Below are 27,626 nucleotides of genomic sequence, written 5' to 3'. Positions count from 1 at the left end.
AAATATATTCAGACTTATCCTGCAAGAGAGTGGTACTTGTGGTAGCCTGGTACACTGTGGGCAGCGGTCTGGTAAATTGGTTGGGGCCAGTGAAAATTTTCCTTTAGATCATTGTGTCTGCCTGGAACTTCCACTGGTTGAAGTAAAGCTTCTTGAGATTTTTCCCAATGCTACTGTGCTGACTGAATATGTGTATCCCCATGCAAGCTGAGCTGGCTTTCTCAGCGGCTCTCCTGTTCCTTCCACGTGCTCGCTTGATTGATGTTACTTGTGAGCAGATTCCCTTCATCCTTCTCGCTTTCTTTGCCTTTCCATGGACATAGTAGTTTTTTATAGCTTATAAAATTACACACATTTCTAAGACTTAGGATGGTGTGTCTGCCTGTTGAAGCACAGTATGAAAAGGGGCATTTTGAGGAATGAGGATTGAGGTTTGGCCTCAAAAAAGTTGATTTTAGGAAAAGCGTAACTTTGGTGATTTTGAAGACTTATTTTTCCTTGTGGTAGAAACAACAGCAACGTGACTAAACAGCAACGCTATGGAGGATGGGAGGGGAAGGGGGTCTGAGGTAAAACCATACTTGGTCGAGTTCTTAGGGTCTTTGGTTTTCAAGTCTTTGGAGAAGGCAGAGAGAGGTACTACTAACATTTTAACTGTATTTTTAATACAGACTGCAGAGAAAAAAAATGGTATTGTAGATGGAACTGGTCTCAGACAAAATGACTTGAGAAATAGGTAGTAAAAGTTTATTGGAATAAGTTTGTGTCTTCCGTAAGCCAAGTGTTGCATGTAGTTATTGACTGAAACTTCTTGATACAAGAAATACTGTAAGAATCAGTATTTTGGGAGTCCTTTGCTTCAGAGTACAGAGGAGATACTGCTAATAACAGTGGTACCTTATCTTTTGTTTATAAGGTAACCTGTCCATATTAGGAGATCACTGAACTTAAAAGCGATAGCGTTTTATCTTAGATGTTGAGAACTAGTGTACGGTGTAGAGCAGACAATTGGAACTGAGTAGTCAGACATTAATTCAGTGTCTGTTAAATGAAAGGATAAAAAAAATAATCTGTAACCGTAGTTCTTCTAATTTGCTGAATTTTCTGTGCAGTGATGAGTGTAATCAACTAGATTTCACTTCTCTAGTGATCTTCCAGGGTAAAGATCAAAACGTAAGAGACCTTGATTCCCCAGCTCCCCCTTAACAGTGCAAAAATTGTCTGGAATTTGCTTCCATATAAAAGGAAGAACTTCAGACTTACCAGCATGAATAGTCAGCTGAGCTGTATGAGCAGTGTAGGCAGATTGTGCTCTACTCAGTAGTGAAGTGACTGTGAACCTCCAGTGGAACATGGCCCATGCACAAATCCCACGTTTGCTTATAGAATGCATTAGTTGTGGGGGTGGCCAAGAAAGAGGATTGAGTTTAGGCTGTTGCATAGGGCACATGTATCTCATTAGAAAAACTGAACACAGTTGGCGTGCTAACCAAAAGTTGACTGTTTTTTCCCATTTCTCCTGTGCTTTATCTGCTATTAATCTGATTATAAGTTTTAGCACGAAATTTACTTTATAATGTAATATCCATCTCTTTATTGTCACATTTACTGTTTTTTGTGTCACTGTATATTTCTGTGAATGTTTGAAATGAGTGTGTCTCAGCTGTTGAAATTCCATCATTTTTGTTGCAGCTAGGGTTACCCCTTTCTTGCATGTGCCGTGTGCCTTGTAACACTATGTTTGGATCTCAACACCAAATGGTAAGTTCGTCTTCCTTAAGAGCTCTTTTAGTTTTGTAGGGTTTTTTCTTTTTGTTTTTTGAAAAGCCTCATTAAATGAATATAAAGTAAGGTGTTAGGAGGAGCTTATTCATGTACTTACTTTTTCAACCTCTGAGTCTTCCATGTTACAGCTGTACAAATCATAGATTGAAGTCTCCTAAAAAGCCAGCAGCTTGTATCTTGGTCTTGTAATTTGCTAGGTACTTCTAATGGCATATAGTAGGACAAAGCAGTAGACTAAAAATCTTTTTAGTCCAAGATTTCTAGAATACACGTAGTCAGAGGTATGTTTACAAACTACGTGATATATTTGTGTTGCGTTTTTCACTGACCTTCAGGTTGTTTTACCTTGGAGAAGAAGAAACTGCAAGCCACAGACAAAGACATTTTAAGAATGTCTTCCAGAACTTGAGTGCTGTCCACTTTCACTCTTAATGCATTTTGCAGTTCAGCAGAAACAGTTCTGTGGTGTTTGACATATTTATGAATACGTATCTTTTTTCTTACTGATAACAGGATGTTGCTTTGTTGGACAGAGTGATTAAAGATGATGTTGAGTCTGGAAAACTGCCTTTGTTGCTTGTGGCCAATGCTGGTAAGTGCTATGGACAAAGAATAATAAAAAAAGCAGCATGCTATTTCATGAGTATTTATAAAATCCAAAATAAGAAATACTTTCTTAAACAGCTTAGTGGTCACATGTCAAGAAATATCAGGAAATATTTTAATGACCTCACAATAATTATTTGTCTAGAGGGGTTTTTCTTTAACTGATTTAAAGTTAGATTGTACTGCTATGGTTCTGCGTAGGTCAGTCAATGTATTAATATGACTAGAACTTACTTTAATAAGTGCAGATCTTTTGTTGAAAATCAGTTTCACATTAACACTTCAGGATTTTTTGATGGATGTGTCATCAACTTTAGCTTTAGAAATGGTTTTTTTCTTCTAGTTAGTCAAACGGAACTACTCATGAACAAAATTTGTTTTAAGTACAAATGAAGGAGGTGACTGTTAATTGCTTTGGACTTGGAAAAATATCTGAGATGTTAATCTTGGTTTCGTTTCCTTTAGTTGAGGTCATACTTTGAACAAATTAAGAATGTCTGCATTTCTTAGCTGAGTCTGCTGAGTCTTTTAGTGCTTGGGACATCTAACTTTCTAAGTATTTCTAATGTACGTTGATAAGCAAAACAAGTATCTTTATTTTTTGTCTAGAATTCCAGTTGTTCATAAATCACGATGAACCAGATAAGAATATTATGTAGCAGGCTCTTTTAAACATCCTCTTTTCTGCTCTTGTCTGACTTTTTTTGACAACAGTACCAGAGGTACTCTTTTATGTAGAGTCCTAGTTTGCATGCTTATCCTTTGTCATTGCCTTTTTTTCTGTTTCAACAAAGGGACACCAGGTGCCGGGCACACAGATAAACTTGGCCGACTGAAGGAGCTTTGTGAGCAGTATAATATGTGGCTCCATGTAGAAGGGTATGAAACTTATGTATTTCTGTATAACTATATTCATTAAAAAGTCTAACTAATGGGCAGCACATAAATTTTACAGCTAACCAGCTAGTAGAGCACCATAGGATCATCTTCATGTTTTGTCATATTAAGCATTTTATATGGTTATAATTGTGTCACTGTATGGGATACAAATTGTTTTACATATACAGGAATAATTAGAGTGATTATTTCAGCATGTGTTCGTGGCTGGTTTTGCTCAGATGGTAATCTTGCCCTTGCTTTGAAGGGCTTGGAATATGAATAAAAAGGCCGTACAGGACAAGTTAGGGGAGGTGTTGTGCAGCAATGATTGAGAATGAGAAAGAAGAAAGAAATGAGTGTGAAAGAGTTGACACTTCAATGAAGGTTGCAAGCACAGTGCCAACATAACTGGGAGGAAGGTTAAACAGAGAGGAAATTCCAGGAACTCAGACAACGTTCCTGAAGGCTTCAGTGCTCCAAGATTATTTTTATTTGAGCCTGGAGCAGAGGCTCTGTTTCTCCTGATATGTCATTGCGTAGTTTTGTATTTGCATGCTGTTTATTTCTGATACCAAATTGATGCTGAATTATGGATAGGACTCTGGGGGATGATTTTTCTCAAAGGTTGATCTGAAACGTTTTTAGATTAAAATGCGTTTTTACTTTTGGGTTTTCAGTCTTGGAATACCAAGTAGCAACGTTTATTGCATTGTTAATGAAAAATCTATGAACAAAAATTACCTCCCTTTACACATCAACATGAAATATTTAAACTGAAGATCAAAATGCTGTCTCTTAAATACACATTTAATATGTGCAAAAATCGCTTTCTTTTTCTAGTGTGAATTTGGCAACTTTGGCTTTGGGTTATGTCTCCTCTTCTGTACTGGTATGTTTTAATATATCTAAAAATTTAATACTGTGCTCTAGATTTTAAGGTCATGATTTAATCAAATAATATATGGCTTATATTCTACTTATTGTAATGAACTTCAGGCTGCTACAAAATGTGACAGCATGACTCTTACTCTGGGTTCCTGGCTGGGTCTCCCAGCTGTACCTGCAGTGACACTCTACAGACATGAGGATCCATCTTTGGTATGTTCAGCCTTTCAGTCACTGTTCTTATGATCTTGAGACTTTATTTTTGTCATGGTGTAGTGTCTTGTTCTTCATCAAGTTATCTAAGTTATTATTTGCAAAAGCTCCCCTGTTTAAGCTGTGACATTTTCCATAAGCTGGCAAAAATGGGATAACTGGAGACGTTAATAGTGTTTTCCTTTTTAGTCCTTAGCAGCTGGGCTGACATCGAGTCAGCCCGTGGAGAAGCTCCGTGCCCTGCCACTGTGGCTGTCCCTGCAGTACCTGGGCCATGATGGGATCGTGGAGAGGATAAAGCGTGCCTCACAACTAGTAAGCAGCAGCTTGGTGGCACATTGTTTATGGATACTTTGCTTCTCCGAGTATGGGTTGGAGACTGTTGTTAAGAGTCCTCACCATCTGATTTAACAGTTTGAATCTCCAGGCAGCAGCAAAGTTCAGATAGCAACCATAATACCAGCAATACCCAGATGGCTATCACAGAACACTGTTATACTTAGGAATGTTTTTATGATAGCTGTTAATAAATGTTTTTGATTACTGTGATGCACTGTAGAAGAATCAACTAAAAATACTGTCGTTGTTGAGTATAGGATATTGGTTCATATTGTGTTACAATTGTGAAAGCAGAGTAAAGTGGGGGAAGGATGTACTTATACAATCTAATAGAAAAAAGATTAAGCATTTCTCATTATAAAAAGACCAAATAAAATTTACTTTCTAAACAGTGAAGTAACATAATCCTTTCCTTTTTTGTTACTTCTCTATTTTAACTACTTTGCTTGAAAGCTGTTCAGAGAGGGACTTGCTCATTTTGCTATTCTACTTGCCATCATATGGACTTAATAATAATTTATAAATGTCTGACAAAAAGTACTTCAAAACGTTTCTTCAGATACAGTGGCAAGTGAACTATTTTTGAAGTTGAGTCCTTACCCTTCTAAAAATTAAGGTCCAATATAATGTGTTAGTTAAAAAAATGCATTTTTTGTATGCAAACCCTTTTTCCTTAAAGGTAAAAGCACTTACAGAACATTCAAAGAAGAGCAAAATGGAAATGGAAGGTTTCTGTAATGCGTAGTGAAGAAGCTATTGGCATGAATGTCCTAAAAGATTGACAAAGTATCATTAGTCATTAAGATTTTGTGCATCTAAGATGGATCTTAGCTTTTATAATAGTCTATTGACTTAAACCAAAATGTAAGAATGTCTTTTCTACGAAAATAATTTAAAACCCCATCATAACCGGTTGCTATGGTAGCTCAGAGAAAATTAACTGTTCTGCTACATGCTGTGCTTTAGTTAGTCTGTGGAGTTGTGGTGGCTCTGAAACTTTGTCAACAAATACACCAAGACTTTATTTCAATGAAAATCGCTTTGTAGTCAGTGTTTTACTAAAACTAGAAAATATTTTTCCATTGCATTCTAAATTTGCAAGTAAGAACTGGATGAATGTCTGATGTGTTGTAGGGGGTTGTTCAGAAATAGAAGTTATGATAGTGACTATTTAATGTTTTTCAGAATAATTTTCAACTTCTAAAGCTGTGCATTTGTCTCTTCCTTTTGTTTCCCTTCTGCTGCGGTCTTTTAGAGTCAAAGGTTGCTGGAAAACTTGAAAAACCTGGATTTCATTAAAACTTCGGTACAGTCTGCATTTAATATTTTGGTTGTATAGCTTAGTCTTTGTTAAATAAGGATAACTTTGTTTTTTAAAAACTCTTTTAAAATATTACTTAAATCATAGCCATTGTGTTGAAGACACTTGGTATCTTTCTGTGTTCTGTTCTTCAGTGAAACTGTGTGGCTTGTGTGAGTATTTGCTCGATTGCAGTGCACTCATGCTCTCAGTGGAGCCTGCAGAACAACATCCAGAATTTGTTTCCAGAGGCTGATTTTAATTCCATTTAAACTGCGAATTTGTTCAGTAATACTTTTATGAAGCCAGTTTGCATAAGCCTCTCTAATACGTTTTGGCTGCATCTTACCCTGCTGTTGAGATAATGCGCACCCTGTGAAATGGCATGCAAAAATGATCCCAACTGAGGTATTTACACCAGAAATAGTTTCAGAAATGACATCTAATGTATTCATTCCAAATCAAGTTTCTGTGAGACGTCCTGTTCAACAGGGCTTGGTGGGTTTACTCCCCCTCTGCCCCCAGTTTTAATTGACACTTAATGTATAGAAAACATAATCAGCTTAGTTTTCTGGGGCAATAGATAATTCATGGATTGTTCTGAGTGACAACAACCATTTTTGTAAAAATTGTTTTTCTAAGAGCGTTATCTCTTTTTAAACTGAATTTATTATTTTATTTATTATAATTTATTAATCATACATTAAAATTACTGAAAGTATTATTTCAGTAGTGGGGAGAAAGTTTTGTGTTTCTAAGATTGTGAAAAGTAGCCTCAGATGGCCTCCAGAAGTTGCCCAGTTCGTTTCACCTATCCCCAAAGTAGGACCAATTGTAATCCTTGATGTTCTCCAGTGATTCTGGGGTGATTTCCAAGAGTGTTTATTTTAGTGTTACTATCTGGAAATACGTGAAGCTAAATCAACTATTTAATACAGTATATCTGCTAATGAACATGCTTAGGTTTCTTGCTTTGTAGTGCCCAAATTTTAATTATGCATATCTTTATTCAGTTAAAGCAGAATTGTATGGATTTATGATTTACTTTTCTGTGTGTATTTACAGAGACGGTTACCTGCACTCCTGGAGTTAACTTCTGATACTAAGCTAATGTGAACATTGTTATTGCTGTCAAAGCAAAATGATCTGCTTTGCTCAGAAGTCTAAGGAATTATACACAGGGTTAAGTCTTGAAAAAAATAACATGAAAATGTATTTTGTTTGTTTTTTGTTAAGGTTGAAGATGAACTGAGTTCACCAGTGGTGGTTTTCAAGTTCTTCCGGGAATATTCAGCTAGAGGTATGTGATGTATTTTAGAAACAAAACAAAAAAAAACTCTTAAGTTTTCTTTTAAATCTACTAATTCAGAAAATGATTTTGATGAGGTAAACATTAGGTAGCCCACTTCTCTTGTGTAACATGCTCAAAAAAAGATGGTGATTTCTGGTTGTAGTCCAGTGAATAGAATCCATACGTGTGACAGTTTTTATTTTTAGCTAGGCTGCAGTGGTTTAAATTTTCATAACAAGTAATTTTCTGCTTTCTTGAGTGAGGAGAGATTTGCATATGATTTTGATCTTGAGAGCAGATGATGGAAGCCTCATAAGCTGCAAGCTGTGCTTGAGTGTGCTGATGGGGGAAGATCTTCCTTGGTTTTGCTTAGGCTTTCTGTTCCTTTTAAACTTCTAGTGGCTAGTTGCAAGAACCATGTATTTCTGTTTTACAACTGCTGTTGTGATAGTTTTAAAAACAGCAGAAGAGCCTCGGAACCGCTCCGGAAATGCTGTCGCGGGTGTGCAGTAGCCACGCCACACATGGCTCTGAGTAGAACTTACTTACTCAGACGTGCTCTCTGGGAAAGAGGATTTTTGTCATCTGAGTTAAAACAGAAGATGTGCTGTTCGTATGTGCACATGTGAGGGCGGGGACACGTCCAGCTGGGAGGAGGCAGAAGACTCCTAGAAAACTTTGTAGTTTTGTTATGAGTGTGGATTTTAATTGTCTGTGGATTTTTTGCGTTGGGCATGAAGGAGGATTTGTTTTGGTTTTAGTCTAATCAGTGGTGGCACTCACAAAGTAAACCCACTCATCCAGGTCCAGTGACTTGGTGGATTGCTTTGTGCATCGAAGCATTGATTTGAAAAGCTTTGCTAGGGAGAAGTCACCCGCCTGAATTATAAGCACATGAGATGTTTAGCTATTTCAGCATGTTTTATGCATATACTGGACTCTTAAATCCTTAGTGTTATTTTTGTGTGGTTTAGAACAGGAAGTAATCATTAAAACTTGATAAAAAAGGTAGCTGAATGTATCAAATTAAATACTGCAGCCTGCTGTGACAGGATTTTGCTTTGTGAAAACATTTTTGGTTTTGTTTCTGTTGGGGCATTTGAACCTCAAAACTGAGAGAAGTATTTTAATGGTTATTTTTAAAACTAGTATATTCAACTCTATTTTACTTCTAGTAAATGTTCCAGATGCCTTAAAAAAAAAAAAATACATAATCCTTGCTAGTCTGCCAGAGGTCCAGTACATTGTGTAGATGCGTTGCATTACCTAGGAAATGTAATTGTCTTTTATCTAAATTTTAGGTTGCCTTTTCTTTAATTAAGTAAATAAAAATCCACTTCTGTGGTTCTTGTATCTTTGGATTCAGATCAAACTTCACATGCTGCACAGGCCTCAACTATTCAGCACCCCATAATAAGCAACGAAAGACACATTTACGACACTTTCAATCAGTGGGTAAGAATGGATGCTTTCTCTCTTTAGGAAAAAAAGAAGGGGCAGTGGGATGCTTCCAGGGGCTCATCAATAATGGTAATAAAACCTTTGGTAGACTAGTTCGATAGTTATTCTTGGTACAATATCCTCTGCAAAAGGATATCGGGTATTTTGGATCTAAAAGACGGATTTGTTCTGAAGCAAAGTTGCTTTGACATTTCAGATTATTTTACCTGTAATTCTGAAATTATTACTGCATCTGAAGCTGTTGGTCTTGTGGGAATATGTGAAAACTTTAGAACTTTGTAATCGGCTAGGTACTTCATTGAACGGTGTCTGTGTGTTTATGAATAGACAGGTGGGTTTTTTTCAGATCTTAAGAGAATTCTAGAAACCTGTGCGTTCAGAGAGCTGAGCACGTAACTATTTTGGATCAAATGCGTAGTAACCACACATACTTAATGACAGTGACAATTTTGCAGAGACTTTTGACTTGTAACACTTGGAGCTTGTCCTGACTTTTTTCGTTACAAGAAGTGATTTTGAGCAACGGAGAAAAGTCTTCAGTGTGTGGTTCTCCTCCCCTGCGGGAAGAGCCTAGCCCGAGTCAGTGACTGCGGGAGGTCATGCTCTGCATGTTTCTTTAACCGTGCCTTGTCCCTTCAGCTAGGAGAGCAGTTGGCACAGCTGGTTCCTGCCAGTGGAGTTGATGTGGTAGAACTGGAAGATGAAGGCACATGTGTGCGTTTTAGCCCACTAATGACATCTGCAGGTAATGCTCACTTAATTCAGCCCCTTGTAAAAACTGGGATTTGCTGTAGAACTGTACATCAATCTCCTGCTGTTAAAGCAGATATACTCAAGAAACTCTTTAGTATATTCTGCTATGGTGAGAACTTTCCTACAAATGAAACTCTCTCAGCTGTATTGTTCTGCTGTGCCTTGGCAGCCAGTACGTTAGTGGTAGCTCAGCTGTTACGGGTGATGTTGCCTCACTATTTCTGCAGAGAATGAATTTTACAGATTATTTTTTAAATTAATTAGGAAAAGCAAGGGGAGAAGCTCTTTCTTTCTAACAGTTATAAAAGAAATATGAAGTATAAATTGTCTCCACCTTTCCTTCTCTCGGCTGCTTGACACAAGATGCTTGACCTTTCTGCACAGGTATTTCAACACTGAAATGGTGCTTGTGTTCAAAACATAGCTACTTAACTAGAAGAATTATTTACTAAACCTCTAGGTTTCTCTATAATTACTGGTGTGGGGGAGGGGGAAATAAAAATCTGTGTTTTGGAAAGTGTCTTAAGTTTCATGTTTCAGCCAGCCCTGTGTTATGTATGTACTTTGTTTAGACTCAGCAGATGCACAGAGCAACTCGCAGGGGCTCAGGGTGATGCATGGTACCTCCTTTTAGCTTGTGTGGGGTGGGTGCCTTAGGCTATCCAAACATCTGACGCTGATGTGGGAAGATCCTGGTGCACGCAGGAAAGGAGATTTTAGAATAAAATTATTCTGTGATGGTTGGTTTGGTTTTGTTTTAAATGGGCACGGAAGCTAATTCATATTCTGCTTGTCTATGGGAGGAGGAGTTTTTCTGATACTAGCTACTGAGTAATGAAAAAGGGTATTGTCCTTATTAGTTTGTAACATCAGAAAAATCCTTTTTTATTAGCTTACTTATTATGAAATCCTTAGCACTCTCCATTTTGGTGTATTAGGGAATAGATGACTGAAGGAAAAACACACAGATCAAGATATTTCAATACTATCTATAAATTGTATTTATGATTGACTTAAGAGTGTCTTTACAGATTTAATTCAGACATCTACGTGATATCCATTCACTTTTGTCACACACTAACACAGCAGCTCTTTAGTTTTAGGAACTGAAATACAAGATATTGATCAGTTAGTAGACTGCTTGAAAATGAAGATACCAGTGTTGACAAGTACACTGCAACTGAGAGAGGAGTTTGAGCAAGAAGTGAGAAGAACAGTAGGCCTGCTGTATATTGAAGATCTTAGCTGGCCAGGATTAGGTGTTGTAAGGTAAATTTTCCAATGTTTTCTTCATTATGTGTTTGGATAGACTGTGCACGAGCAGAAAGGAATACATGGTCTTTTCAGTGGTGATCTGGGTGTATGTTTGCTGATTATTATCTGGCTTTGCGCCCCATTGAAGCTTTTGAGTGCTTTTTAATGTTTCTTGATTATTTCTTTTAAAGAAAAGCTGAAGAGTTATCTTAGCAAAATTAGGGCAACAGTTCTAATGTTGAAGGCAGCGTGTTGATCTGTTAGATGGATGTGTAATATATAAGCGCATCCTATGGTATTTAGCATAACTCATGTTTTTATTTATAATGGGATTCACCTATATATGGAATACCACTTCCAAAAACCCCTTCAGGTGTCTGTTCTGATGCTCTGATACAGCCTTCTGGGAAGGATTATGTAGTCAGAACAGCTGAAGGATAATCAATATATTGCCTAGAAATCTGTTGGGTTCAGCTCAGTTTGCAGCAGCAAGCTCGCCCCACCCCAAAATCTCTGATTACAGATGCCAGTAAACTTCCTGATCTAAGCTGTAGTGTCCTGAGATGTTTGGTTTGTGAAATACAGACGTTGCAGAAATATGCTAAATGTGTATATGTATTTTTGTATGTACTGTAAAGTGAAATTACTATCTTCTGGCTTGGTTTGAAGATACAGCTATCACAGTGATGGGAAGAACGATGACAAACAAGAAAAAGAACTAGAAAAAATCAATACAGAACTACTGAAAAAATTAAATGAACTGGAGTCGGATCTCACTTTTTCTTTGGGTAACTGCACCATTTAAAAAACTTCTGTTCAAGCCAATAGTAATTTTACCAGCCGTGTTACAATGGTTCAGTAGGTCATTCAGGGTCATTCGTACATAGGTCATGATCATGCAAAATGACACTGCTGCCTGTATGTTTATTGTGGAAACAACATCTGTAACTTTGTTCCCTCTTCACCCCTGTTTGGGTTGGTAAATGCTCAGCAGGGTGAGCAGGGTGCACCCTGCGAGGAAGTGCTTGTGAAAACTGCCTGAGGAGCAGCTAGACCACAAAGGGTTTCTTTGTCAGAAGTAAGAGCTGCAGTGTTCTCTCAGTTAGTGCTTTCTCTAGTGAGAAGCAGATCTCATTCAAAGCCCACTGACCAGATCACCGCTTTCTGTGGCTACATGAAAAGCTTCAGATGACTTTGATGGTAATTAGCAGCACTTTCACATTTACATAGTGCCACATTATAGCTGCAATAATATTAATTTGCCTACTCAGAACTCTGATCTTTTTCTAGTCAGCTTTCAAAAATTAAGTGCCCTAGAATTGTGGAACCAAGTAATATGTAAATGGCAGAAAGTAACGAGTTCGAAGCATATTTGACACTGATACTTATTGTACAAGTCCTTGGTTGTAAAAAATACCCAGTTTTTCTTGTTTAGATACTGTTTTCTCTTCTGTTTTTGAAAATCCACAGGGCTGAGCTTTTTTAGCCTGCGTAATGTATACCTGTGCATACACTGCCCTTCATTACTGAAGCGTGTGTAGGTATTAGAGTTTCCAGACTCTCGAGCATGACCGTTGCAGCTACTGTGAGAATGCATTTTTGTACATCACAAAGACTTGATTCTCCCTCTGCTCACAGGTCCGGAGTTCGGAGGGCAGAAGAACTGTGTTTATATTGGCATGGTAACTGAGGATCTGGACGTGGCAGAGTTAGTTGAAACTATTGCAGCAACGGGCAGAGAAATTGAAGAAAATTCAAGAGTATGTATTAAATCCCAGAGCATTTCAGCACCTCTTCTTTTCCCCTTCCATATTGGCTTCAGGACATGGTTTTGTTCTTTGTGAAAGTAAACTTTGTGCTGCCGGCAAGAGACTGTATGAATTACCGTGGAAGTAATAATCTGTGTCCACATATGGAGAACTTTTGTTACAGGATTATCACGTTCTGAGGAGGTCCTGATTTATGGTCCTATGTTCAGAAATTCCAATGAAAAACTTCAGTAGTACTGAAATAAGTTCATTCTATCACTAAAATTAAACTGTCAAAAAGAAAACACCCAAAAAACCAAACCACCACCACCAGTCCTCGCCCCCCACCCCCAAAAAACCCCAAACAAACAAAAAGCGCCCAAAACCCCCAAAAACCCCAGCAAAACTGAAAAGGGAAGGTGGGGGCTGATTGTGAGCTGGTGTTTCCCATCACTGCTAGATGCAGTAGGACTGAGATTGTTTATATACCAGCTTTAAGACTATGCCCTAAAATGTGAAAAATTTTTAAATTGGTGGATTAAAACCAGAAATCACAAATTACCTACTGAAGTAATAAAGCTGATGATGCAATTCCTTTTGGTAAAAGCATTTACCCGATTAGAGTTCTCCAAGTGTTCTCTACAGTGGAATTCCTCAGTGACCTGCATCACAAATGAACATCTGTCCTTTTGTTCCTCTGGTGTTGGGCATTTTGTTTCCTCATGTGAAAAATAAATTGAACTTCAGAAATCCTTTGCCTATTTCTGCCCATGGAAATATGTTGACGTTGGCAATGAAATTTTTTCTAGCAGTGTTTTTTGGAGACTTTCTGCCCACTGTTGACTCCCTGTGCTGCTTTGAGGGCAACACGAAAGGTGGCTCACCGGTAGAGTACCTGCAGTTTTTTAACTGTTGTAGTTGAAAGATGAGGAACCGAAAGTTGGAATATGGGCTACTCTGATCCTGAAGCTTCTAGGGAGGAACAAAGAGTAGTGGAGGACTCTGAAAGGTGCAGTCCTTGGAAGCAGTGACAAAAGATCTATGGTACTGAAAGGATCTTACACCATTTGATCCAAAACTGAGAAGCAGACTTAAAATGATGTTTGCATCATTTAGATTAAATTATATTTGGAACAGCAGGGAAGCTTTTAGGGAAAAAAACTACGCCAGGATCAGCAAGCCCTTACGACATACCGATAAATGCACTGAAAGGCAGAACCAAAATGTATGACAAACATCTTGACTGGACCAGAAGACACAGTGGTTCCTCCTTGTACTCCAAACGCAGCCCCGCTGCACTGCTTTCTGTAGCTGGTACTGTGGGCATGTGTAGCTTGCTGTGGTGGTCAGTTCCTGGCTTCCCTCTCCCCCGGGAAAAAGCAGCAGCTTTCTCTTTTTCTATTGCTTTTTATTAACTGTCGGTAACCCAGATTTTTGGTGTTTTGGAGGAAGCACCTGTCATGTAGGCCTTGTGCCATATTAAAACCCCTATTAAGTTATGGAAATCGGCATTTGTCTTGCACAAGACAATACTGTGACTTTTGTGTTTTGACTTTTTGGGTTTGTTCATTTATTGCCCCCGCAACTCTCCCAGTAAGTTGCTTGTCCTTTGCAGCATAAACCATCACTGGTGCTGGTGTAGGATGTCACAGGGCTCAGGCTGCCAGTCATACATTAAATATGAAAAACAAAGTTGAACTTGGAGTGACACAAACCAGGTCAGACTGACTGTGAGGCTGGTTTCAAGTCCTGGGTACTTCCAGAAACCAAGATGTACTCTCTCAACCTAAAAATTCTTTCCAGTCAGATTCAGCATCTGCTCAACACTTACGTAGTGTGCAGCTCTATGAAAAATTTGGGTCGCAGACTCATTTCTAAGTAAAAGAAAAATACGTACCGTTCCTGTTTAAAATCACATTCTGTCCTCCCGGTATATCTTGTAAAAATCCTGCGGTCAGCCTGTACATTCTTTAACTTACAGTCATAATGAAATAGTGATTGTCTAATACTGTCTCAGATTAGAAAAATACCTGACTGCCACATCTACATCCTCAAAACTTGAACTGAAAAGACAATTTCAAGTCCAAATTTATATATATATAATATATATATAAAAGTACATAATAATGTGATTTCTGGTTTTTATTAGCTGTTGGAAAACATGACTGAAGTTGTTAGGAAAGGGATCCAGGAAGCACAGCTTCAGCTTCAGAAGGCAAATGAAGAACGACTTCTGGAAGAGGTAAGGCTATAAACATTTGTTACCTGGGGGCTTGTCACAACACCGGGAGTGTGCTCACCGACCAGTGTTTGGCTGTGACTTTGCAGGGACTGCTGCGACAAATACCTGTAGTAGGCTCTGTGCTGAACTGGTTCTCTCCATTCCAAGCGTCGCCAAAAGGAAGAACATTTAATTTAACGGCAGGTAGGACATGCTGCATCCTCAGCCACCTTGTGCTGTCATCAGAATGGTTTCCTGTTTTATACTGAAATTACAACACACTTTCTTGTGCTGATTTGATTGTGAGTGACATAATCCACCCTCAGCATGTAAAAGAATGTGCTTTGCTATTCCTGTAGCACCGAGTAAGACAATCTTCTGACCTTACTTGTACAATTTACATTTCGTTCTTGCATGTTGAGTCACATTAAAGAAGCTATATTGGACGCTGGCATTTATTAACAGAGGAATCATTCCTGTGACTTTTGGCTATGTGTGCTGCAAGTTTGGTGTTTGTCCCGTCTTCGCAAATACATAAGCTAGCAGGGTGGCACCGCTCTTGGAACGTCCCTTTCCCATGTAGGGGCACATGTATCCTCCTGAGTGTGCTTGCCAAGCGGCACAGGGATGTTCCGCTGCGCTACTGGAACATGATGCCTCTGCCCAAAAGCCTGGTTTGTGACACCGCCTGGCTCTTGCCACACTGATAAAATGCTCGTTTGCGTGCTGGAGTGCGCAGGGGCTGACAAGGGCAGGCTACAACCAGCTGAGCACTGGCCTGAACCTGGCTTTGCAGGAGACAGTAATGAATGGAATGTTACAGTGTAAAAGACTCATATTTGTAATTCATGCCTGGTGATGTGAAAATAAGAGTCGTGCTTTTACATCACTAAGGCTGATGTACTAATGTAGTATTTCTGAATTTATAAATTGTCACTGTAGAGATTGTGGCAGAGTCTTAAGAACATTCCTGAACTCGGCAAAGCTTTCTGCATGGCCCTGCACCCAGTGAGGAAGGCTTCCTGCTGTATTTAGGATCTTTCTTTCCAATTCCTGATGCACCAGCTGGAAGGTTCTTATGGCAGAGAACAGCAAGGTGGCCTTGGGAATTCTGCCCCCCCCCCATAGCTAGATACCCCTTCCATGTGCAGTGCGCAGCAGCTTGCAGCTGGGGATGTGTCACGTGCCCAGCGGAAAAGGGAAGAAGGGCTGCTGGGGGCAGTGGTGTGGAGTGAGGGCGAGGGGAAACCATCCGTCTTTGTAAGGCTCAGCACTCCTGCCCCTAGCTACTCGGCAATGGATTTCCATCAAGTGGCAGTTCCACCTCAACCTAGCACATGCAGTTTCAGAAATGTGCATTAAAAATAAGGCTTTTACATACCTTATAAATACAGATGAACAGAAAACTTGTCTGGTTTGTGCTATATTCAACTTGATTCTTTTTTTTTTTTAACCTGCAGGCTCTCTCGAATCCACAGAATCTACTTATGTATCAAAAGCCCAAGGAACTGGCACTACTCCACCACCAACTCCTACTTCCAGCCTTGCGAAGCAAAGGCTTCCTGGTAAGTTTCTACCTTTTTTTTTCTTTTCTTTTTCTAAAGCTTGCCAAAACATCTTGCCATCCGAGTTGCGTGACACAGGAAGACCCACGTGATTTTCCATCTTTCATAATATCTGGAACTACAGCTCATCTTCTCACACTCTGTCTGCCTTGAAAACCTTAATTTAAACATGGCCCAGAACACCACCACAGTCTGTTTTCCCCCCCAAGAATTCTTCCTGGGGCTACAGAAAGTTGTTATCCTATTAACTGACAACTGCCCATGAAGTCTAGAATCTTCCTGTGGAATATAATGAGGTTATTGAGTGTAAAACTTTTGGCTTGTTTACCCGCTAATTTACAATTTGAAATAAAAGCATAAATAGTGTATAATCATTTATTGGAGCAACTGCATTTCTATTGCTGCCTTGTATTTTGTGGACAGAGTTGTTCTAAGGTGGAGATCTATTCTGTGTAGTTGTAAGTAATGACTGTTGGTTTGACTGGCAGGAAAACCGTAGTTTTCACTCACCTTCCGAGCTGGTTGGCTTCCAGCCTGTGGTTTTCAGTGGAAGCTTTTACCCTAGAATGACTTCACTGTGCGTGCGGGCAGCTTGTGTTTCAGCTGAATGTTTAACAGTCTCTGTACGCAGGATAACGTAACAGGTGCTCTTGCCTTGCCTGCGTATCTGCAACTGCAAGAAAGTATGTCTGTGGTTAGGGTACAAGCGAGCACCCAAATAAAGTCTTTGTAGTTTTAAAATTCAGGTACTTTCTTTGAAACTTAACTTGTGCATAGCGCATTTTGTATCTGCTGCCTTCATTGGTACCGTATTCTTCAAACACTTCACAGGACAGAAAATTTTTAAAAGGTCTCTAAGAAGTTCTGATGCGTTCAGTGAGACCAGTTCAGTCAGCCACTGCGATGACCTGGAGAAGGTGGATCAGAGACCCCCAGCTCAACCCCCTGGCCAAGAGCAAGGATCCTTGGAGATGGAAAAACCAGAGGAGCAGAAGGTGGTGGCACAGGTAACCAAGACAGATGCTGAGGATGTTCCAACTGACACATCGCCACATGACTGCATGAAGGCAGAGGAACATGGAAGTCAAAGATAAAGTCCAGACTGTGCGTTTCAGACTCTGCAGAGGACGCCCATGCCCGGGTAGTAATGATACATTTCAGATGTGAAGAGTGCCACACACTACAGTACTAACTACTGTAACTTATTAACTGGGATTTTGCACAAATATAAATTCCCCCTCCATGGGACAGAGATTTGTCTTATTGTACACTTGTTAATCCTCTACATGTCGGTGTCACCAAAGTACTAATGAAATTTATTAAGTGCTCATAAACATTTATAAAAACATTTGGCAGTTATCCTTCCTCTAGGAAGCTAAGCATGGACACACAATTAATACAGCTTCACCCAGTAATAGTAAAATGACCTTATTTTATGTTAATACACTTCAAAGTAATCTGCCAATTGTTCACCTTTTGAACATTTAAATTCAGTTTAGCCTCTCCAGCAAAACATCTCCTGAACGCACGCTAGCTCCATTTTGCTCCTTTTTTTTAACCTTATAAATAACATTGCCAAGCAGTCGCGGTGCGGCGAGTGTTAGGGTATGTATATAGGAGTCACTGAGTAGTGTTTTGCCATGAACTCGCCTTTCCTGCTGTTGTATGACTTGACCCATCCAGCTAAGGCCCCAGGGACACTGGTGACCGAGTTAATGAGCGTTAAGGCTTTTAGAGAGGAACAGTGCCTCTGCATGCTGCAACGGCTTCTTGCTTCTGCCGCCAGAAAGCATCACCAATGCACCATCATTTTCCTTTGCACGGCCTTTATAAACCAAATACGATCGAACACATCTATGTAGTGTAACTGGAGTTCTTTGTTGTGTATTTTTAAAGATAGTTTTAGTAAAGCTTGAAAAACCAATACATTTGTAATGGTTTCAACACTTATTTTTTCAATAATGGTAACTTACCTATGGTAGGAATTGTACAGACTCAACAAAGTTATATAGGTTACTTACACTACAGCACAACTTCTTAGTGTCTAGGACTACTTAATGCACAAGCAAAGCTTTGGGTAAATCAAAAGCTGAGGTGTAAAACCTTTGTCCCCCCCTTTCCCCCTCCCAAATGTTGCTGCAACCTTCCAGAGCCTCTTTGAGAAAGGAGATCTTTGCCAAAGCTTGCTTTCCCAAGGGAGCTGCTGAGGAAAACGGTCCCATCTCTACAGAACTGGATGCAAGTAACTGTAGTTTGCTTTGCTTTGTGTTCTGATGAGTGTTTTTCCTTCCCCCCACAAAAGGTAAACACACCATCATGGCTGTAGTGGTAGCAGGGCTGACTTTGATGATCTGAAGAATTTGGGGTTTTTGAATTGTTCTGTCACCTGATTTGACTCTGAGCTTCTAGACGCTGGGGGCTGGGATGCCGTGAATCAAGTTAATTTTGCTGTTGGGGTAACTTATGTAAATCAGAGTGCAATTTTTCTAAAGTGCAAAAACAATTAAGTTGACTAGTCTTCCTCCTTGGTTTCTTGGTGCAATGAAGTATGTTAATAAGAGTAATTTGTTGGCGATAAAATTATCGCCACAAGGATTAGTTTTTAATGTTTTTATATTTGGAAGTGTTTAAACCAGTAGTTTTGTTGGAATGAGCTTCATTCTTTAGATACTCTCTGAATGTTTCAATAAAGATTCTTCAAATTACTACTCTTGCATGGAGTTACTGTTGAAGGATACATCCCTGTGGTTCAGCAGCTTTGTGTGAAAAATCATTCTCTAAAGTACACACCAGTGTCCTGACTTACCTTCTCCAGCTCTCAGCACTGCGCCTTCTCTTTACCTGTGCCGATCAAATCCCTGCACTGGAGCAACAGAACATAAACAAAGCCAAATTCTTACTTCAAAGTAGCAGTGATTCCTAGATCAAAGTAATACAGAAAAAGCAAGTTACTTCTGTCAAAATATTTTATTTTGAAAAGCAGGGGAAGGATGGTATTTGTGACCAGCAATACGCTTTTTGGAAAAAATTGCTTTTCTTGCAAGACTACTTCCCTAAAGCAGTTGTGATCTTTGGTGCCAGGTTAGATCTTGTCAGAACAAACCTGTTCCCACAACCCTTCTTCATTTTTCTTGTAGATGCGGGGTTTCCTGTCAGGAAACAGGGAGCGAGATGGAAAAGGATGTTCTTTTAAAAATGTTAATGTAGACCTAATGTGGGAAACAAAGTGGGGTGGCTCAGCCAGGGGCGATGTGGAAAGATTCTGAAAAACAAGATACTCATATTCAACAAGATATTGATATTCAGAAAACAAACTTCTCAATTATTCTGCTTTTTAATAATCTTATTTCCCACCCTCCCCAGCAGCACACTGGGAAAAGTTTTGACAGACCATACCACACTCTCTACACAGCTAGAAGGAAAAAAAAAAGTCAGTTTCAGGTACCTGTAAAATCTGTTTATCATCTTGTTCCAGCCAGAAATCCACATGTGGGAAAGGCCTCCAGAAATAAGGCCCAATATGGAGTTGTTCCTTCTTTGCATCATAAATATTAGTCAGCTGTAACGACACGGGGAGCCTTAAGAGTTAGAGAATGCTTACACCGATGACAGACAGCAAATTCCCTTCATCTGGAAGGCCTTAAGCTGCAGCTTCTCTCTCAGACACGCCGCCTGCCAACTCGGCTCTGCTTCGCGCCTGTTGCGTTAAGGTTAACCAATTATTCTGACAAATGAAACTGTAACAACAAACCCAGAACTGAAAGATCCTGCCGGGATTATGCCCATGACCTGAATCTCCTTACGTAAGGTACCCCGCCGACAGCGCAGGGCTGGCACCAGCAGGTGGAAGAGCTGTACTTCCAGGTGAGGCTGACCGCGGCAGGAGCGGTTTGATCTCCACTGTTGCCCTTTGCCTCTGCTCTTCCACCTTCTCATTTGTTCCTTACGGATGGAATGCTACCAAAGTATTTCCCCCCCCCGCCCCCTCAAACTTTCGACATTTCATCGCCCCCAGATGGACTCCCCTTCCAGCAAAAACACCCTTTTTCACCCCTGTTATTTTTACTCACTGATGCTCCTGTTAAAACATGGGCTGAACGCAAATCCTCATCCGGTCCTTTTTCTGGGAAGGTTGCAGGGAAAATCTCTGCTGTTTTAACATTCACAGCTGGCAGGAAATCATTTAAATAAAGCAGCAATTAATTCTTAGAAAACGCTTGTTTAAAATGACCATGTGCCCAACACTACTACGCTGCAGGGACTTGGCGCCCGTCAATACTATTCTTGTATTTCGCAGTACCACGAACCCCTGAGCCTGTGATACCGCATTTTCTACTTATTTTGCTTTGGCAGCATTTCAATGTTTCAGAAGAACATTTTTCAGAGATACTTTTATTAGAAAAAACATAATAAACAATGAAAAGAAGGTTGAATACTAACAGTAACTCGATCCTGACAAAATCCTAAGTACAGCTAAAATCTGCTCGCATTTATACACAGCCAATTCCACGTGTGCAGCTCCCTAAGTGTGGTACCAGAAGAAAACGTGTATTTCTACCTACGCCTCCAACAGCAGCGCTTAACTTACAGGACAGGCTTTACCTTCTCATTAAAAGCAGCCCACTTACTATTGGAATCTGAAAAGCAATCCAGTTAAATTAGAACTCCGTTATTCTTTTGTAACTCACCTATTCCGTAAATGATTGGAAAGTGAATATCCTTTTCTTCTCTGTCATTGAGTTCTGTAAGAAAAAAGAAGTCAAACTTGTAAGGCTCTGAATGTTTTTCTCAGCAATGTTTTATCTAGTTGTGTGTTAGAAGAACATATCTGATATTGCTTAAAGACAGAAATAACACCCAAAGAAGCCTAAAAGAAATAAGGAAGAGAAGGCAGAGGTCAGTAACAATATGCTGGGGGCCTGGAGCAGCGCTCTTATCTCCTAACAGCACAGGCAGCGCCAGCCAGCTGCCGCTCCACTGCCTGCACGGGCAATTCACAGGGAAAAACACAATCCAAAGCCACAGGGATGCCAAGTTTCAGAGCTGTAAGTCACCAACAGCACTGAAGCACAAAGATGATGGAAATACGACCTGAACACAATATGAAGAAAAGGAAATCAATTCTTCCTTTACATGACATCCTGCACTATGAACCAAGTGATTTATCAATTCATTTGGACCTGCAGGGAGGCAGGTCTGACAACCCGGCAGGTCAAAGGCCTGTGAGTGCCTTTCTCAGTTGCCTCAAGATATTCGTAAGTACACATGGATATCTTTCATGGATACATACCCCTCTTTTCATGGGACAAATGTGGCAAAATAACCTGGTAGTGATCCCAGGTGGTTCTACTGTCAGTTGTATTTCAGCAGCACCCTCAGCGCACTATTTGCCATCACCACAGACACTACCAGCAGTAAAACTAAGAATTACAAACCACGATGGAAGACTTGCACTGTTCTTTCTCGCAGGACAGCTAAAAGTGCCACGTGTGAAAGACCCCTGCACTTTGATTTCAGTGGCTAAAGATACTTCAAAAACTAAGGAAACATTTTCTTACCTGTTACGCAGAAAGTCACTAAATGAACATCATCCGGTTGGACATCAAATGCTCCTACAGCAACAACGACAGCAGCAATGTATAAGACTGACTGGTGGCAAAGCAGGTGCTGTATATAGACGAGGGGGCATTACCAGTGCTGTGCACTGCAGCATAGATGGGCAGAGATACCTAATGCACTGTTCCTAGATAAGGCAACAGAGCAAAGAGCATTTTGCAGATTTGCTTCAAACTAACTTATAAAATTAAAGCCACAGCTACTAAACAGAAATTTACAGAGTAGCCATTTGTCATAGCAAAAACGTGCTTTAAAAAAAAAAAAAAAAAAGGCATTGTGCCACAGCTCTTTTTATTGACACCGGTTTAGCTCTAGCAGCACACCAGTTCTGCTTTAGTTCACTATACATTTAACAGCTTCTATTTCGTGTTTACCTAAACCATTACATATAAAGTAAGCAAACCCAGACTTTTATTAGCTATAAATTAATTCTGTTTTTTACCATCCCACACACTAGAAAAAAAATCTCTTTTTTTCGAAGTTCTAATAGCAATACAGCATTATTGTTTCAAATTGTAACTTGATGCGTGAAAATCAGAAGGTTGAAAAAATAAATTACCCAAAATACTTTATTCTGTACAGAACCCTCACACAACATACAACACAAATAACAGGAATCACTAGGTGCAATGGCCACGAGGGTGCACCCCAGGACCTTTGCTGGGTCTGTTTTCTTTTTACTTTATCCCCTTGGCCACCTCCCTCCAATCCTGACATACGCTTACAGGTGAGCAGGTACTTTACATTTCCAATTTGTTTGTAAAGCACTGCAATCACTCCTCTGGACTACAGACTTTATGAACAGGCTTAGCATCTTTCATCAGACAATTCCAAACAATAATTAGATTTTACCTCATCACATTAAGGCACAAAATTAATAGTAACTAATGAAGTCACCCACATGTATAGGTTTAGACAGTGACAACACTTGACCAAGATCACATAGCTATCGGCAGCAGAGCCAGGAGTTGAGCCCAGCTAAACTGCACCCCAGTTCTACACGCTAGAATATAAGCCAGGAAGAAATTACAAGTGTAGACCCTCCATCCCACGTACTGGCCATATGTGAGCCTCAGAAGCCCAACCCTTCTCCACACCCTGTTCTCAGGTAGAGAAAACATCCTTCAAAATGAAGCCACATTTCTTTCCATTAAATGTCAGGGGGCTCAGATCACAAACAAGCTTTACCCAAATCCAGTCAGAACTATTTTTTTTTGGACATGAGAGTGGAAAAAACGTGAACTTACTAAGAAGCTGATTAGTAAGTTTTTGTGATAACTGCCTATCATCATTGAAACCTCCAACTAGGTGCACTTCCAGCCTAACAGAGATGGAATAACAGGAAACAGCAATTAAAAAGACATCCCAAAGTGAATAGCTTTACAAAATAATCCCCAGCCCAAACTGCAAAGCAATCATTAAGAGAAGCCTCGCTTTTCCAGTCGCATGCACCAAGTTGGTTTGCATTACATGGCAGGTTACAGTCATTCCATTCTGAACGTTTCAGGGATCACCCAGGAAATAGCACAGATTAGAAACTTTAAGAGACATTACATGCATGCAATTCTACCCAACCCAGTGGTATCTCCAACGGTCGGCACTGCTGGTTTGGACTGAACTAAGTAACCACCTTTCAGTTCCCAAGAAAAGGTTAATTAAACATGAGGATTTTTGCTCCTGTGACCCCATCACAACTATTCTGGACCATACAGCAGGGTTCTTCTCTGAGAAGTGTCTATGTAAAGACAGATCCTGACAAATCATGAGTTTTCAGAGACCGTATTTTCTAAGTTCATAGACTTTTTGTTCTTATCAAACTACAGGGGAAAACATCTCCACATCAAGAAAGAACCTTGTTTGCTAAATTCTGTTTCAGGCTTTTTTCCTCCCACTGTCCACCCCACCCCCCACCCCCGGATTTTGCTTTTTTTTTTTAAATGCAGGACTTCAAAAAATCCCAGATAGATTATCAGATCCCAAAAGGAATTTACAAGACCAATGGTCTAAAAGGAAAAATATAACATAAACCCAAAACCAGTTCTTTGGAAAATCTCACACATCTGAAACAAAAGCTAACTGGGAAACAGTAAACACAAAACCTCACAACAGCCTTTTACAGACACACTATTCAGAACAGAACCACACTTCGAACCAGTGCTAAGAACTACCTCAAACTCATCAAGGAAACTGTCGTCACTTTACAGGTAGTTCCTGATTAATAAATATTTCCTGCACAATCACCTTCTCTGAACCCCATAAAATCACATAAAAATTCCCCATCTTACAAACTAGTGACTTTTGTGAAAAACAGCACACAAGAAGTGAGAGCAGAGCTGACCTTCCATATCCTGTAGTGTTAGAGAAAGATTTTACTGAACTCATGATGAGTGACACCTCAGCTTCCGTGTCTGATCCATCGCAGTGTGTCAAGCAGGTAGCTCCACTGCCTGAGGAGAACATGAGAAGACAGTGAATGACATTGTTGGAGGCTGTTAGCTACCGTAATTGAATTTTGTAAGTTTACACTACTATAGTAGCATAAAAGCTACGTACACCACCCCCTCGCTTCCTCTCAGGACAGCAGTCTCTGACATAACATACGGGCTGACTGAATGAGACAATAACCTCTTTGTGTGCCCCATTACACAACCACCAGAACCTGTGCGAAAGGCACAGGTGCCCTCTTACCCAGGACCAGGCAACATCTCTAATGTCAGAAATCCAGGCAACTTCTACAAATTCAAATTCTGCCTCTGCTATTACCAAGCCCTGCAGGCCCAAGCTGCTGAACACAGCCAAGGCCTGCAGCTGCCACTACCCACTGGCCACCGGAGTGGATCAAGTTTAGGATCTACTCACTGAGCAACCAAAACGTAGAACCTCTTGACACTAAACAAGCCAACTCTTTGAACAAGTCACTTAGTAAAGACATCACGCGACTGTCTGAGATTCGAGTTCATATAAACATAATTGCAGGGGTTTTTATTAATACAGCATAATGCAGTACTAATTCATTACTTCAGGGGTACACGTTTTTTTCCGAACATCCTTTAAAGATACCTGTGTGCCGGAGCACAACTATGTGGCAGGTAGTTGCATCATCCGATCCAAGAATGGAAACAGAACCTATTTTAAAGGAGAGAAACACAGTAAGAACTTTGTTCACAATCACTGCTTCAGTCAAAGAAAAAAAATATTTATGTTCCTACACACCATCTGTAGGGGTGGTCACTGCAAACTCTCTCTGCTGGACATACAGAAGACCTTTGGGTTCCACAATTCGAGCAGGCTGACTTCGCAGAAGCTTTGCCTTTTCCTAAAGATAAATGATAACAGAGACTACAGTGGCTGAATTCTCAGGTGCATCCATTACTCGACAGAAACATCACCTCTGAAGAGCAAAGGGACCCAGGTCAAGCAGAAACATACATATTTTATATTATGCAGTATTTAGAATTTTGAGAATGTTTTGCTTTCCTGCCAGCGATCTAGTTAATCGTTAAATCCCACCGTTCCACAGACACACAAACTCCTTTTCCCTGCTTTATAGACAACAGAATGGAGGTATGCAAAAAAGCAATAGGACTTGGCAAAGAGTACATTAGACAATACCAGAGTTGATCTTGGAAGTTTAATCACGACAGGGAACTTTTAAAACGTTGAAGTTTCAGTTTTCTAGTGCCACAATCCAGCACGTTTATTGAGCACATATCAAAGTATCGCTATTTTTTTGCTTGCTTAGTAAACGGAAAACGTAGATTCCTGGGCTGTGACTACCGCAGTGCTCTGTCAGAGCCCTGCTGGGCAGGCAGTGGATTGCTATCCAGGGGCTCAAAAACACTGCACAGTTTGATCACATTTGCACCAGCTTTCTGCAAAAACTCAAGTTTCTATAAAGAAGCATCTTCTGATGAGAAACATTTTCCCAACCAGCTCTGCTCAGCCGATCCTGGCTCACAGCCTGCCCTTAGGATTACAACATTTATATGCCGAAAGCGAGGTCAATACCTTCCTAGAAGTTACATTCTTGAATTTTATCGCTCCTTTTTGTTACTTCGCACAGGAAGGGGCGGCCCAGCCCGGCCGACGCACCCAGCCGCCCGCCCCGCAGCTCCCCCCCAGCCAGCCACCCGTCGCCTCAGGGCGCTTCCCGCGGCTCCCCTCCGGGGACATCCATCGCCTTCTCCTCAGTCAAACCCTGGCTCCGTTACCGCAACGCGGGGAATGCGGCGGTGCCCGGGGCCGCCCCACGGGCCTTGCCCGCCTCAGCCCGGGCCCGGGCCCGCCTCAGCCCGCGCACGGGGCCGCCCCGCTCCGCCACCCGCCCTGGCCGGCCGAGGCAGCGGGCTCCCCCCGGGCACCCCCGCCGCTCCGCACAGCGCGCCGGGCAGGGCGGGCCCCACCGGCGGGCCCCTTCGCGCCGCCTCCTCACCTCGAGGTACGGGTAGGCGCGGATCATGTCGCCCGTGGGCCGGGCCAGGTCGATCCGCTCGCCGTTGATCAGCAGCGGCATCTCGGGGAGCGCCCGGGCCCGCGGCGGGAGGCGGCGGCTCCGCGCTTCCCCCCCAGGGCCGGGCCGGGCCGGGCGCCGCCGCGCGGGGCGCTGGGAAAGGCGGCGGCGGGGAGCGGGCGCTGCCGGGGGCCCGGCCCGGGCGGGCTCTGCGGGGGGCGGCGCCTGCGGCCCGGCCCGGCCCGGCCTGCGCGCCTGGCACCGCCCCGCGGCCGTGCGGCAGCGGCACCCTCGCCTGCCGCGCTGCCCCCGCGCAGTTGTAAGAAATCCTTCTGGAAATAAGCACGGTAACGGGCCGCACGCGCACGCAAACCCGCGCCGCTATCCATCCTCCCCCAGCACCCACCGAACCAAGTTTCCAGACACGCCCAAGGACGACGGATTTCCCTTAAAGAGCAGGTTTTCCCAGCCGTTGGCCCTGGGGGACAGGCACAAGAGCAAGCAGCGGAGGGGAACTGCTCCCCCCACGCACACACAGCCCCCCAGCTGCACCTGCACCAAACAGCCCAGGCAGCCACTTCCTTCATCGTGTTTCTCACCTCAGGCGTTCCGTTCCTTTCCCCACCGTCAGTATTTACGCAACAAAGTCTCTCGCAAAATGCCAGCACCTGCCAGCGCACCCGCCTGCACCTGCGCTAAGCACAGCAGCACCACCAAGGAGCAGAGGAGCAGCTCACGGAGTCACAGAAACACCGCAGCCTTCCCACAGAACCCGTGTTTGGAGCAGGTCACATGTCTGCATATTCTTTGATGTTATACTTCACATCACTTACATGTGTCCTTTTTTGCATTTAACAAGTCGTGGAAGCTGCTGAATCTCGTACCTGCCATCACAACTTGGAAGCTTCACACAGCCTCATTTTCTAAGGGGTGGCTGACTACGTTGCTAAAGACATGAAAGAACAGAGAAAAGCAGCTTCCAAAGAACGTGTTCCTTGCTGTTGACCTGAGAAGGGTTCTTCCATGCCAGAAAAGAATGCAATTATTTTGGATGGAAATCTATTGTTTATTACTCAGGACTGACAGTAAAGAGGACTAAAATTAAAAACAAAAACTGTCTCAATTTATCCAGTGATGAACAGATCCACTGATGCATTTTGCAGTATCATCTCCACAACTCAGGTTTTTGCAGTTGTTCAGAACAAACGCCTTAACTCTAAGACGCTAGACTACACAGAGAAGTCCTTAGCTCCAGAGGGA

General features: G+C 41.4%; 2 protein-coding genes across 2 annotated transcripts in view; one reads left to right on the top strand and one right to left on the bottom strand.

Annotated features, from left to right (window-relative positions):
* PDXDC1 (pyridoxal dependent decarboxylase domain containing 1) overlaps positions 1 to 19,005 on the top strand; it is a 32,224-nt gene extending 13,219 nt beyond the window's left edge. The window contains exons 7-23 of the mRNA XM_055806192.1: positions 1,693 to 1,761; positions 2,299 to 2,377; positions 3,186 to 3,270; positions 4,111 to 4,159; positions 4,267 to 4,368; positions 4,558 to 4,683; positions 5,963 to 6,013; positions 7,244 to 7,307; positions 8,665 to 8,753; positions 9,399 to 9,504; positions 10,610 to 10,781; positions 11,436 to 11,554; positions 12,405 to 12,526; positions 14,664 to 14,756; positions 14,843 to 14,939; positions 16,196 to 16,300; positions 17,132 to 19,005. Coding sequence (XP_055662167.1) covers positions 1,693 to 1,761; positions 2,299 to 2,377; positions 3,186 to 3,270; positions 4,111 to 4,159; positions 4,267 to 4,368; positions 4,558 to 4,683; positions 5,963 to 6,013; positions 7,244 to 7,307; positions 8,665 to 8,753; positions 9,399 to 9,504; positions 10,610 to 10,781; positions 11,436 to 11,554; positions 12,405 to 12,526; positions 14,664 to 14,756; positions 14,843 to 14,939; positions 16,196 to 16,300; positions 17,132 to 17,394 — 1,791 coding nt within the window. The 3' untranslated portion in view covers positions 17,395 to 19,005. The remainder of the gene's footprint in view (positions 1 to 1,692; positions 1,762 to 2,298; positions 2,378 to 3,185; positions 3,271 to 4,110; positions 4,160 to 4,266; positions 4,369 to 4,557; positions 4,684 to 5,962; positions 6,014 to 7,243; positions 7,308 to 8,664; positions 8,754 to 9,398; positions 9,505 to 10,609; positions 10,782 to 11,435; positions 11,555 to 12,404; positions 12,527 to 14,663; positions 14,757 to 14,842; positions 14,940 to 16,195; positions 16,301 to 17,131) is intronic.
* Positions 19,006 to 19,252: 247 nt separating this feature from the next.
* Positions 19,253 to 26,567, bottom strand: NTAN1 (N-terminal asparagine amidase). Its single transcript, XM_055806195.1, has 10 exons — positions 26,349 to 26,567; positions 25,130 to 25,232; positions 24,977 to 25,042; positions 24,255 to 24,363; positions 23,164 to 23,237; positions 21,859 to 21,912; positions 20,989 to 21,042; positions 20,371 to 20,468; positions 19,746 to 19,859; positions 19,253 to 19,562 (listed from the first exon to the last, which is right to left on the bottom strand). The coding sequence occupies exons 1-10, from the start codon at positions 26,427 to 26,429 to the stop codon at positions 19,383 to 19,385; spliced, it is 933 nt and encodes a 310-aa protein (XP_055662170.1). The 5' UTR covers positions 26,430 to 26,567; the 3' UTR covers positions 19,253 to 19,382.
* Positions 26,568 to 27,626: the final 1,059 nt, after the last annotated feature.

The sequence above is a fragment of the Falco peregrinus genome, chromosome 5, assembly GCF_023634155.1.
Source record: "Falco peregrinus isolate bFalPer1 chromosome 5, bFalPer1.pri, whole genome shotgun sequence".
Lineage (NCBI taxonomy): Eukaryota > Metazoa > Chordata > Aves > Falconiformes > Falconidae > Falco > Falco peregrinus.
The sequence above is the reverse complement of the archived record's forward strand: the minus strand, read 5'-3'. Positions and strand labels throughout refer to the sequence as shown.

Coding starts and splice junctions, on each gene's coding strand:
- NTAN1 (XM_055806195.1), bottom strand. CDS start 26,429: ATGCCGCTGCTGATCAACGGCGAGCGGATCGACCTGGCCCGGCCCACG. Junction 21,913..23,163: donor ACTTACTAATCAGCTTCTTA/GTAAGTTCACGT, acceptor TTGTTGCTGTAG/GAGCATTTGATGTCCAACCG. Junction 19,563..19,745: donor ATGATAAACAGATTTTACAG/GTACCTGAAACT, acceptor CTTGTTTTTCAG/AATCTTTCCACATCGCCCCT.